Source organism: Diplodia seriata, assembly GCF_021436955.1.
Source record: "Diplodia seriata strain FDS-637 chromosome Unknown scaffold_6, whole genome shotgun sequence".
Classification (NCBI taxonomy): Eukaryota; Fungi; Ascomycota; class Dothideomycetes; order Botryosphaeriales; family Botryosphaeriaceae; genus Diplodia; species Diplodia seriata.
The window spans coordinates 2,835,078-2,847,701 of record NW_027117313.1 but is presented as its reverse complement, the minus strand read 5'-3'; the positions used below and the strand labels follow the sequence as shown (position 1 = coordinate 2,847,701).

The following is a 12,624-nucleotide window of genomic DNA, read 5'->3' as shown; positions in this document are numbered from 1 at the left end:
CCGTAGAGTCGCTGCCCGAGTCCGGGGTGGTCTAGAGACAGGTAAGGAAGCGAGCAGCAACCTTCCCTCCGCATGCCGGTCTCCGATCCACTCGCGGCCGCCGCCCGCTGCATGGTGAGAACGAAAGACGGAGGGTCGCCTGGGCCGCAAGAAAAGCGCAAAAAGACGCATCATGGCTATTCACACATGCCAATCACGGTCCCTGTTTTATCTCTGGAGCGCTGTGGCGTGCAGGCCTCACTCCAGACCCCTGCCGCATCGGCGAAGGCAGTGCCGAGATGTCGCTCAAGCTACGGCTGCAGAGCCTCATAGAGGGCCGCGTCTACAGACTTGACGCTTCTGTCTATGCCACAGCCGCATCGGTGACGGTCCGTCTTTGCGGGAGTTATCCGGGCACTGGTAACGCTGCGCCGAACGCGTAACTCGCAGAGCATGCCGTAACGAAGGGTCTTCCTGTCTCCCGCACCGCTCCTTCATTCGCCTTCTCCTCCTCAAGACCACCCACGCTCTCTCTTCCGCCGTTCGCCCGCCGACCGCGCTCTCGCCCGACGCGCCAATTCTGCCTCTCGCGACATCGCTCCCGCCGTCACTCGCCGTCCGCCGCCGCCCGCAGACCGAGCCGGCCGGTCGACGCGCATCTCGTCCGCCGCAAACCCAGCGTCAAGCACCCTCCCAACTGCCCTCGGCGCAGACACCCCCCGACGCGCATGCGCAGGTGCGGAAGAGCGACAGGAGGTCATGCTGCTGCGAGTTTGGGCCCTGAGTAGACACGGAATCGCTTAGTGCTCGACGGGCTTGGAGCGTGGTTTTCTTCCCTTCACTCGCCGCCGCAACCTCCTCCCACCTGCCGGCACCCCACGATCACCACCGGCCCTTGTCGACGCCCATCATGTCGGACAGCGATGCCGACAGCAAGGCGTCCCGCCTGGAGCCCGAAGTCCGCGACATGAAGCTGGAGCCAAACACCCCTGCGGAGGATGGAGATGCGGACGTGAAGCAAAGCGTGGAAGAGGACGGGAAGGGGCGCGCCGCAACAACCGCAACATCAAATGGCCATGCTGCATCACCGGGGCCGGCTGCGGAGTCAAGAACTCACACGCCGATCAAGACCGAGAGGAGCAGCGGCTCACCCGGAGAGGGCTCGGAGCGCGAGGAAATCCTCGGTGGCGACATCACCGTCAAGATGGAGCCGGGCAAGGCTCCCAAACTCGCCCGCTCGACGTCGCAAAAGGTTGTCGCGAAGCCGCCACCGCTCTATTTGGACCATGAAGACAAGACCGAGGAATCCAAGGGGACCTTCGATGTTATTGAGAGCTGCACGTATGGCAACAAGTACTTGGGTTCGACCGAGCACGCGCTTGAATGCGACTGTGCCGAGGAGTGGGGTATGTCATCAATCTCCATCTTCGTTATTATCCGAGCGGATGTTCTGACCTTCCTTTACAGATCCAGAGAGCAGGAAGAACGTTGCCTGCGGAGAGGATTCTGATTGCATCAATCGCGCAACCAAAATGGAATGCGTCGGCGATTGTGGATGCGGCCCCGAATGCCAAAACCAGCGTTTCCTCAATAAGCAGTACGCCGACGTCACGGTCTTCAGAACAGAAAAGAAAGGATATGGACTTCGGGCGAACACTGACCTCAAGCCGAATGACTTTGTGTACGAGTATATCGGAGAAGTCATCAACGAACGGGCATTCCGCGGCCGCATGGTCCAGTACGACCACGAGAAGATCAAGCATTTTTATTTCATGTCTCTGAGTAAGGGAGAATTCGTCGATGCGACAAAGAAAGGTAACCTCGGTCGTTTCTGCAACCATTCCTGCAATCCCAACTGCTTTGTGGACAAATGGGTGGTTGGGGAGAAATTGCGCATGGGCATCTTTGCCGAGCGCCACATCAAGGCCGGCGAGGAGCTCGTTTTCAACTACAACGTCGACCGCTATGGCGCAGACCCGCAACCCTGCTACTGCGGCGAGGCAAACTGCACCGGCTTCATTGGCGGCAAGACGCAGACAGACAATGCTACGAAGCTGTCGCACGCCACAATCGAGGCGCTTGGCATCGATGATGAGGACAGCTGGGACACCGCTGTCGCCAAGAAGCCCCGCAAGAAGAAGATCTCCGAGGACGACGAGGAATACGTCAACAACGTTCAGCCGAAGTCCCTCGATGAGGGCGGCGTTACTAAGGTTATGGCCACGCTAATGCAATGCAAGGAGAAGTGGATTGGCGTTAAGCTACTGAGCCGCATCCAGAGCAGCGACGACGAAAAGGTCATGAACCGCGTAATCAGGATGCACGGCTACCAAATCCTCAAAACCACCCTGAACACATTCATGGATGATCACAATGTTGCTGCGCAGGTCCTCGACATCCTCGATAAGATGCCTCGCCTTTCCCGCAACAAGATCCAAAACTCGAATATCGAAGAGACAATCGAGAAGTTGCAGTCATGCGAGGACGAGCGGGTATCGAGCAAGGCATCGAGGCTTCTCCATGAATGGAGTCAGCTTAAGATGGAGTACAGGATTCCCAGGGTCAAGCGCGAGCAGAACGGCCCCAGTGCCTACGATTCAAGATGGGCTGAACGTGCCGAACGTGTTTCGAAGGAGCGCTCGGCTTCACCGGACGCACCAAAGGGCCCCTCCAATCGCAACCCTATACCCGCCAGGCCTTTCCCAGCAGGCCCGAGGCAATTTCGCCGTCCGCCTCATTTCAACCCCCTGCCTCATGGATGGTTCATGACCACAGATGCGGAAAAGAAAATCTATTACTACAGTGCCAGTGGTGCGACTAGCTGGCAGCGTCCGACCACCCCAGCACCACAGCCGCCTGCCCCATCCAAGGAGAAGACTCATCAGCAAAAGCTCCAGGATATCATTCGCGAGATTACCGACGGTACTCCGAAGACGCAAAGTCCAGGGGGCAGGACTCCTCAGCCAGAGTCGGCAAAGAAAGATAGAACGGCTGGTGAAGAAAAGTGGAGGTCTTATAGCGAGGAGAAGCAGCGGAAGATTTATGAGAACACCGTATGGGTACGCCTTGATAGCCTTTGGGTGCCTGCTAATGTCCCGCACAGATCTTCCCGCATATCAGTTACGTGTTGAACAAATTCAGCAAGAGACTTTCGAAAGAGGACTTGAAGCGCCTTGGAAAAGAGGTTAGTTATTCCTCCCCTTCTGAATCTTATTTCCTGCTCACACTCTATAGCTCTCGAAGAAGATCGTCAACTCGGACTATAAGCGTGGCCGTGTCGAGGACCCGACCAGAATATCGGAGAAACATGTCAAGGACATGAAAAAGCACGTCCAAGAGACTTTGGAGAAGGCATGTGAAAAGAAAAGGAAGTTCGAGAAGCAGCAGCCGGATGCTTCCGGTAGCACAACACCTCCAGGTGATCCAGGTTCTGCGGGCACTCGGGACGACGCTATGCCTGATGCGCGCGACAAGGGTGAGACTTCAGAGGATTCTCCTGGAAACTCAACCAAGCGCAAGAGGCAAACAGCGGCTTCGGTCAGCACGCTCATGGAAGGGGAAGGCGAGTCGTCTTTCAAGAGGTTGAAATCGACAGACGTCGACACTCCTCCCCCGCCTCCGCCGCCTCCCCCGCCTGCTGACAGCACAGTGTTCAATGAACAAGGCGAGGCGATCGACGATGGCGACGCGTTCCAACAAGCTGCGCTCAACTCGTTTGAGGACGGGTCGGTTGAAGCGCACATCAGCAACGCAGCGGCTAGTAGTGCGCAAGCAAAGAATGACCTTAGCGTGCAGAGAAACAAGGCCATCCAAGCAGGGCTCGGAGACGTCTCGGGAGCGAATGGGCACCCCAGTCCGATGCAGCTGGCCACCCCATCAACAAGCGACTCGTATGACAACTTCGACGGCATGCATTCGGAACGGCTCCGCCATCTTGGTGTCGCCAACGGCAGGTGATGCAAGGAGCGTTGCCGGCCGTGGAAGTGACTCTTTTGCGGAATTGGAGGCGTTGGCCTATACTTTCTCTGGTTAAAGGCTTTTGATTGACATTATTCTTTCTTTTAATCGGGCGTGCATTGAATTGGTGGATCTGCTTGAGTGGTTCCAAACAAAAGGGCGGCTACGGCCTCGCAGCTATTCGGACGGCGTTGAGGAACTGGTATAGTCTTGCATTTCAGCGGCGGCTATGGGAAAGCACTGGGTTTCAGTCTCGCTCGACGAGACATGTAGGTATCGTCTGGGAGGCACGGGAGGGACGCTGGGCGGGGCGGAGATGCAGAGGGCGGAAGGCATTTGTCAAGGCTGCATGTCGTGCGGACGGCGGCGAATACATAAGGACAAAATTTGGTAATGTTTTCGGGTGCAAGCAGCGCCGGTAGCGCGTTATCATGTGCTCGGGGTGCCGAGGGGCAGTTGGCAGGGCCGCCGTACACGCTCCGCCGCCGGATACGCCGTCGTCGTGGCACCGGGGAAGGGCAGATGGAGCGATCGCGGAGGCCTGCTGGATCTGGAGCCGTTTTAAGGCTCGCGTCGAGTGGCCAAAAGCAGCTACGGCCAGTCAGATTCACCGCGTTGCCTCGCAACGGCGTCAAGGGCGCAAGCTCGGCTGGGCTGCACCGCGCCATCCCTGCAATCGATAGCCACGCCCCGCCGCGGCCGGGGGAGCTTTAAAGCTTCACCTCTGCCCTCGCGCCTCCCACTCTTGCTTGCCATTGACTCACTGCACCGCTCGCGTCCTGCCTCCTCTCTCCCCGCAGGCAGCCTTCACGCTCACCCAGCGCGCGTCTCTGCACTAAAATCACCGCGTGACAAGCTCCGAAGCTCGCACCAGCAGCGCATCCGCCCGGCGACACAGCTTGCGGAGAAGAGCGCCACGCATCCGTCCTTCACGGCAATCGGCGGCTTAAACCGAGCTTAAAGCTCTCCACTCCCGCAGCTCTTCCATTCCAGCTCCAGCATCCCACAATGTCTTCCGCCATCCGCGCCGCCAACACGCTGAGGCCCTGCGCCCAGCGCGCCATTGCCCGCCCGTCCGCCGTCCTCGCCGCCCGCCAGTATGCCTCTGCGGCGACCGCCTCGGCCCCGGCGTCTTCCAACCAGGCCTTCTTCCCCGATGAGCCCGCGGGCCCCATCGTCAAGGGTGCCATTCCCGGCCCCGAGAGCAGCAAGGCCATCGAGAGGCTCAGCAAGGTCTTCGACACGAGGAGCTTGAACATGATGGCCGACTACAGGCGCAGCTACGGCAACTACCTTGCCGACCTGGACGGCAACGTCCTCCTGGATGTGTAAGTTACAGAAGCGGAACAATCTCTCCCTACGGAACCTGACGATGCCACAGCTACGCCCAGATCGCCTCCATCCCCGTCGGCTACAACAACGCCGCCCTTCTCCTCGGCGCTAGCTCCCCCGAGATGGCTAGCGCTATCATCAACCGTCCCGCCCTGGGCAACTTCCCCCAGCACGACTGGGCCGACATCCTCGAGACTGGTGTTCTCAAGGTTGCCCCCAAGGGTCTGGATCAGGTCTTCACCGCCCAGTCTGGCTCTGACGCGAACGAGTTGGCATACAAGGCGGCTTTCATGTGGAAGAGGCGCGTCCAGCGTGGTGGTCCCGATGTCGAGTTCACTGCCGAGGAGATGGACACGGCCATGAACAACACGGTTCCCGGCGCTCCCAAGCTGTCCATCATGTCCTTCAAGTCCGGTTTCCACGGCCGTCTCTTCGGTTCGCTCTCTACCACCCGCAGCAAGCCCATCCACAAGCTTGATATCCCTGCCTTCGACTGGCCCCAGGCTCCTTTCCCCAGCCTGAAGTACCCTCTTGACCAGCACGCTGCTGAGAACGCCGCCGAGGAGAAGCGCTGCCTCGAGGAGACCGAGCGTATCATCAAGGAGTTCCACAACCCTCCCGCTGCCATTATCATCGAGCCCATCCAGTCTGAGGGCGGTGACAACCACGCCTCCCCCCAGTTCTTCCACGGCCTCCGCGAGATCACCAAGCGTAACGACGTGCTGATGATCGTCGACGAGGTCCAGACTGGCGTTGGTGCCACCGGCAAGTTCTGGGCTCACGAGCACTGGAACCTCCCGTCTCCTCCCGACATGGTCACCTTCTCCAAGAAGGCCCAGACGGCCGGCTACTACTTCGCCCGCGAGGATCTGAAGCCCAACAAGCCCTACCGCCAGTTCAACACCTGGATGGGTGACCCCGCCCGCGCCCTGCTGTTCCGCGGCATCATCAACGAGATTGAGCGCCTCAACCTGGTCGAGAACACGGCCCGCACCGGCAACTACCTGTACGCCGGCCTCGAGCGCCTGGCCCAGCAGTACCCCAACGAGATCCAGAACCTCCGCGGCAAGGGCCAGGGCACCTTCATTGCATGGGACAGCCCGCGCCGCGACGAGGTGCTCAAGAACGCCAAGGGCGCCGGCATCAACATCGGCGGCAGCGGCGCCGCCGCCGTCCGGTTGAGGCCCATGCTCATCTTCCAGGAGCACCACGCCGACCTCTTCCTCGAGCGCCTCGAGTCGGTCCTCAAGGCGTAAATTTCTTGCTCAAATACGTCGTTTATCCCTGTCTTGAGCGATGGCATCTAATCTTCTCCTCACTTGGGAAAATTATTGGCGTTGACGTTTTTTTTTTTTCCCTCTACCGGTCTTTGTGTGTGTTGTATTGTTTCTTTATCAGAGATACTCTCAGCGGTTGGCGGGCAAATGGCCTGCTTTGCATATTGCGATCACGAAATAAGCTCATGTCGGCATGAGAAAGAAGAAGTATGTAGTGCATTAATGATACTACTGAACGGCTGACTGAAGCCTGTCGTTTATATACCTTTCCTCGTGGGGTTCGTGATTGATCTTGGTGAGTGTGTTCTGCAATTGTCTGGTGTGCTCGTGTCTAGGATTGATGGACCTCTCGCAGCAGGCGTTGGTGAAGGGAAGATTCAAGTCTTTGCAAAGACGATTTTCGAGTGAACAAGATACAACAAGAGTGTAAAAGAGTGCAAGTACAAGCAGAGGGCCAGGAAAATAGTCTGGGGTCTCCATGCACCACCTGCTTCTGCCCAGATGTCGTCTTCTCTCCGTAGATTGTAACGAGGAGATGCTTGGGCACACAGATTGAAGCATGGTGTTGCTCATCAAAACGAATCACTGATTAGCGTGTTGCGACTCAATTTATTTTTATATATAGTTCCAGTACCCATGGCGCCTGTTCTTATACTCTCCAATGCGAAATGCTTCCCTGTTGAGAATGATGTGCTGTTGTAGTGGATCGAGATATCCGTTCGAGGTATTAGCACACTCACCGGGTGCTATTGTTATTGGGTCTCCCGGTGGGTCTCGTCGACAGGTGAAGTGGTGATCAGCCATGGAGGTTCCATGATATTTGAACCCAATAGAAGACACGATGGTAGATTATATAAATGGGATGGAGATGATCAGGGGATGGTGACACACGGACAAGACTGTTGGATAAGGGGCAAGGGGAGGGGAGGCTGTGTGGAAATAGCCAACTCTTTTTTTTTTTATACTTTCGGTGCCCGCATGGTTGGTGTTTGATAGATATGGTGGCTTTTCCAAGTCCCTTGGCAATGGCTGCAAGGAGTCGGCGAGAAATGAGCCGGGTGCACAGCCACAGCACAGTTCGCTTAAGGGTGGAGATATATGCTTATAGCGGGTCGTCTTCTTGTTCGCTCCCGCAGACACGGTCGGTACGGCGTGTTCGTGAAGAAGAGGAAACGGAAACGACGGAGAAGCATGAATACGGAAAACGAGGGCATCGAAGATATACGCACTTCCGCACGTCGTTCGGCCAATCAAACCTCTGAAGACTTTTTGTTCGGTCGAATCATATGTCGTGCACCCCCTAGGTAGCGGACAACGCTTGAGGAGAGCGCGCGCAAATATGCGGACGTGCGTGCGACGGAAAAAGTCCCGAGGAATTCAAAAGAGGCTTTTTCTGTCTTGCTTCGGCCGCGCCAGGGAGACTTTTGGGGATGTAAGACACAGGATGGTGACCGAGGCCAGCTGGGAACGGCGGAGGTGGTTGGTCACACCGACGGCCTGTGCCACAGCCGTTGCGTTTGCGATCTGCTTCTTGTCGATCACTTTTTGCATCTCGAGGAGCAAAGAAAGGGCGTGCGCTGGTGGTTCCTTGCTCTTACTTGCTCGACCTAAGCGTGGGCACCGGCACCAGGCGGGGCAGCGGGTGGGTAGCCCTTGTGTAGCAGTCATGCCGGCAACCGAATACACGGCTTGATTCATTCAGTGGTTGGACTGCTTGGGTGACTTCTTGTGCTGTCCGGCCTGGATAGAAGGGACGTGCTCGCCGTGAGATCTCCGGGCAACGGGCCAGCGTGCGACTTGCGGGGACGTGAGATGCGATGCAGGGAAAGGGATGAAGGCTTGATATTATTTGCAACATGCATCCTTGCTGTGCTGTTGCTTTTCCCTCCTGTGCTCGAGCGGAAGGGGCCGGATGGCTGGAAGGCCGTGTCCGGCGTGGCTCTGTCTCGCGTCGCGTCGCCCGCAGTCTTATCTCCGACATGCCAACAGCTCCGTCGCTGTTGGGTTCGCCGGCGGTTGCGCTTGGCCTGCCGTGCCGTTGCGCCTCCAATGCCATTGGGCCACGAGGGGGCGGAAAGCTTGGGAGGAGCAGCACCGCGCTGGGCGCTTCCTTGCGCCGGGAGCGACGCGTGCCAATGGGCTTTGGAAGGAAGTGGACTAAGTGCTTAGTGATGAGTTTCTCCGCACTTTGCGGCGGAGATTGGGGCTTGTGACACCTGGACCGGCACTGCCAATGCGGTGCCGCGCAGAGCAAGAGGTCGCGTGCTTGAGTGGAGCAATCCTGCGCCCCGCCTCATGCTTCGCCCTCTGGCTCTGCGCTCGCTGCCTGGTGCTGCTTCAACTTCCCCAAAAGCCCCCGGAGCGTGCTTGGCCGAGCTTGGCGCGCTGCCGACTAACCGGAAGGATCGTTGCGGCAGGGCAGTTGCGGCGCTGCCCGCTGCTGCTGCCCCAACGCGCCAATCGACTCGCCTGCTGCGCCGCCCGGCTCTCACGCGTCCACGCGAGTGCTTGCCCTGTTTGTACGCCTGCAACTTGCCTACCCGCTCGGGCATCAAACACCGACCTCTCTCCGTCTTCCGCCAGCCGCCGCGCCCATGGATCCTGACGTACAGGTGCTCTCCTCCGAGTACGAATTACGCTCACCCCAGCCTTACATATTATGTCCTGGCCCCGGCCTGTTGCGAGCCTCTTCTCTTCCTCCCTTCCTCGCCCTTGGCTCGCTGGAGAGGCCCCGAGTTCACGCCGCTGGATCGTGTTGGGAAAAGGCTTCGCTCGCCCGTCCGCGCCTGACTGCACCAGCTGTCCAACACGGCACGCCTTATCAACTTACTTCGTCCACCTCGACCACTGAACCACTGTCCGAGCCCGCCGCGTTTTCCCCTCTGCTGCCGGCGTCTCAGGCACACCCGGCTCGAAGTGTCCGCACAATCTATTCTCCTACAGGTCGACGTCAGCATCGCCGCGCGTCCTGTCGGTCCCCACTCCATTTTATCCGCATTCCCGTTCCAGCCTCGTGCCGCCGCTCTTCACCGCCCTAAGTGAGGTCGCACAGCCCGGCGCCCACGCATTCTCGAGGTAGCGCGGGAGCCAACATATATCCCTGGGTCCCCCCACCAGCTCAAATAGGCGCAGATTCCTCTTGGCTTTCGCGTTGCCTTTTTTCTCGCGCGCGTGATTGACGAAGGGGTGCGGGTGCCCACTCGATTATTTCCTGCCCGCTCCTTCAATATGAGAGTCCTTCGGTATGCGGCTGCAGCTTGTTTGCTGTTCACCCAGCATGCCGCTCTAGCAGCTGCTGTTCCGACCGCCCAGGAAGAAGTCGCAGATCCGGGGAAACCGGATGACGATCGTCCTAAGGGTGCAGCCGTGGATCCCCTCAAGTATTTCCGTAAGTTCCACTTTTTTTTCTTCCATCATCTGCTCGTCGTAACTGACTGTTTTGTAGATGAGCCTGGGTAAGTTCCACCCTTGCCACTACCCGCACCGTCTTCTCCGTGTTTTGCTGGCTTTCCCAATTGGATTGGACACCCCATCTCAGACCCCGATCTAACCTGCCTGCACAGCGGTGATGATACTCTTGGCCACTACGACGTCCGATACTTTGACGGCATCGTGTCCGACGAGGAGCGCAAGACGACGATTCGCCACATGACGCGCGCCTACCTCACTTGGTTCCGGAAGGAAGGATTGGAGACGTGGATTGCTCACGGTACGCTGTTGGGCTGGTGGTGGAGCGGCCGCATGCTGCCGTGGGACTGGGACGTCGACACGCAGGTCGCCGACCGCACGCTGGCTTTCCTCAGGATGAACCATAACCGCACTCGCGTCCACTACCGGGCTGCCGACGGCAGTGATGTCGAGCGAACGTACCTACTGGACGTGAACCCGCACTCGGAGGAACGCGTAAAAGGGGACGGAATGAACATTATCGACGCGAGATGGATCGATACAACCAATGGCTTGTATATCGACATCACTGGCTTGAGCGAGACGGACCCAGAGCACAATCCCGGTGTATGGACCTGCAAGAACAACCACAAGTACTACACGCATGACCTGTACCCAATGCGAGAGAGCACATACGAGGGCGTTCCTGCGTTGATACCTTACGCGTACGACAAGATCCTTGTCGAGGAATACCAGGAGAAATCCTTGACGGCGACGGAGTATGAAGGGTAAGTCTTGAACCACACAATCCTCCTCCCAGCGATTTCCGTCATGCTAACGTGTGACAGGCACCATTGGAATTCCGAACAACGGCTATGGCTCAAGGAACCCGAAGACCCGGAGAGGCCGACATCTTGAACTGGTCGATGATTTCAATGAGCGATGAACCGGGCTCGGACGGTTGCTGTGGTCGATGTTGTTTGTTTAATTATTTGCACTAGCATGCGAGCATTTTAGGCATGATACCCGGGTTTGTTTGGTTGGCGTGGCAGCAAATATTTGCTGGCGCCTTAATTTCTTTGGGATTCTTGGGTTGTCGAGTGGCATAGCGGAACAGCATTAGTCTGATATGGATCGTGGTGATGATTTGGATGTGGCATTTGCCTCTGGAAGCTCCAGGTATAACCAGCGTGATGTGACTCAGTCCCCGCCAGATATTGGCTAGCGACGAAGCTCTAGCGGTACCAAGATTGACGTTTCGAGACGGGGCTGCACGGTTGTGTTGGACGTCATGCTCTGTGGCCTCAGACCAAGAGTACCAAGCATACACGGGCATTGCGTATCCGGGTCCTCGGAAGACGCCGAAGCACGAGGGTGGGCCGGTCCGAGCTGCTCTCGGATCGCCGTTGCTTGGCTGTGCAATTCGAGCTCTTGGTAGTCGTCGAGTCGTATAAGGCAAACATGGAGTCATGCGCGGGAAGGGCGTTCTCGAAGCATGCCTAATCCGTGATTGTGGCGTTCTCTTCCTCAGGCAGCCAACCGGCGGCGTCGGGCATCGGTGGTGGTGGTAATCATGATGGATGACAAATGAAGGTTGGATGGCGGGAGGCGAAGAGCTCCGAAGCTGGGCGAACCGTGACGCGCCACCCCCCAAGCTTTCCCCCCCGGGACGTCCTACATAATCATCCACCACCGCGCGCCGACCACGATGCCGCCACCACGCCCGCACAACAGCCCACCGCCCACCAGCAGGCGCAAGCCCGACCTCCACCTCCACCATCATGGCATCGACCGCTGAACACCAAGCCCAGCCGCGCGAAACAACAATTTCCAACAACGACATCGCAAACATCACCCCCGAGGCCGGCGCCGACGTCGTCATGTCCTCCCCCGCCGCCACAGACAACGACGCCGCAACCCCCTCCACACCTCCCTCCGCCGCCGCACCAGCAGCATCCGCGCCCCCGCACGGCTCCAGCTCCAGCTCCAGCTCCAGCGACGCCGCGGAGGAGGACAACACGCTCAACATAACCCTCACCCACCACGGGACCCCTTACACCCTCTTCCTCCCCGCCTCCGCCACGCTCACGCACCTCTCCGCCGCCGTCGCCGCCACGCTCTCCATCCCCCCCGCCCACCAAAAATTCCTCATCACCCCCAAGCCGGGCCTCGTCAAACCGCCTTTCCGCGACGACCCGGCCGCCCTGCCCCTCGCCCCCCTCGTCGCCGCCCGCCGCAAGATCGTCCTCATGGGCAGCACCGCCGCCGAGGTGTCGTCGCTGCAGCAACGCGTGTCGCAGGCGGCGGCGCAGCACGCCGCGCGGTCGAACCGGCGCTACGCCGTCGCCGCGCCCGCGACGCCCGCGCGCACCGCCGGCCGCGGGGTCGTGGGGAGCGCGCGGGCGAGCGAGGAGGTGAGGTACACGTTCCACGCGCTGCGGCCGCTGGCGTACCTGCCGCGCCCGGAACGCAGTCTGGCGTTTCTGGAGAAGCTGCGCGACGATGCGGGGGTGCGGGCGGCGATGCGCAGGCACGGGTTCGCCGTGGGGCTGCTGACGGAGATGGATCCGGCGATGCATACGACGCACGAGAGCAGGACGTTGGGGTTGAACAGGAATAGGGGCGAGGTGATTGAGTTGAGGTTGAGGACGGATGCGTATGATGGGTATCGCGATTATAAGACGATTCGGCG

General features: G+C 58.9%; 3 protein-coding genes across 3 annotated transcripts; all 3 read left to right on the top strand.

The window, feature by feature from the left end:
• Positions 1 to 889: 889 nt before the first annotated feature.
• On the top strand, positions 890 to 3,936 carry SET2 (histone methyltransferase set2; the record flags this gene model as incomplete). The annotated part of the gene is made up of 4 exons (XM_066778151.1): positions 890 to 1,385; positions 1,447 to 3,038; positions 3,083 to 3,163; positions 3,214 to 3,936. The coding sequence occupies 4 exons, from the start codon at positions 890 to 892 to the stop codon at positions 3,934 to 3,936; spliced, it is 2,892 nt and encodes a 963-aa protein (XP_066632246.1).
• Positions 3,937 to 4,944: 1,008 nt separating this feature from the next.
• UGA1 (4-aminobutyrate transaminase) lies at positions 4,945 to 6,524 on the top strand (the record flags this gene model as incomplete). Its single annotated transcript, XM_066778150.1, has 2 exons — positions 4,945 to 5,264; positions 5,318 to 6,524. The coding sequence occupies 2 exons, from the start codon at positions 4,945 to 4,947 to the stop codon at positions 6,522 to 6,524; spliced, it is 1,527 nt and encodes a 508-aa protein (XP_066632245.1).
• Positions 6,525 to 9,773: 3,249 nt separating this feature from the next.
• On the top strand, positions 9,774 to 10,724 carry MNN4_1 (mannosyltransferase; the record flags this gene model as incomplete). The annotated part of the gene is made up of 3 exons (XM_066778149.1): positions 9,774 to 9,933; positions 9,991 to 10,000; positions 10,109 to 10,724. The coding sequence occupies 3 exons, from the start codon at positions 9,774 to 9,776 to the stop codon at positions 10,722 to 10,724; spliced, it is 786 nt and encodes a 261-aa protein (XP_066632244.1).
• Between the last annotated feature and the right edge of the window lie 1,900 nt (positions 10,725 to 12,624).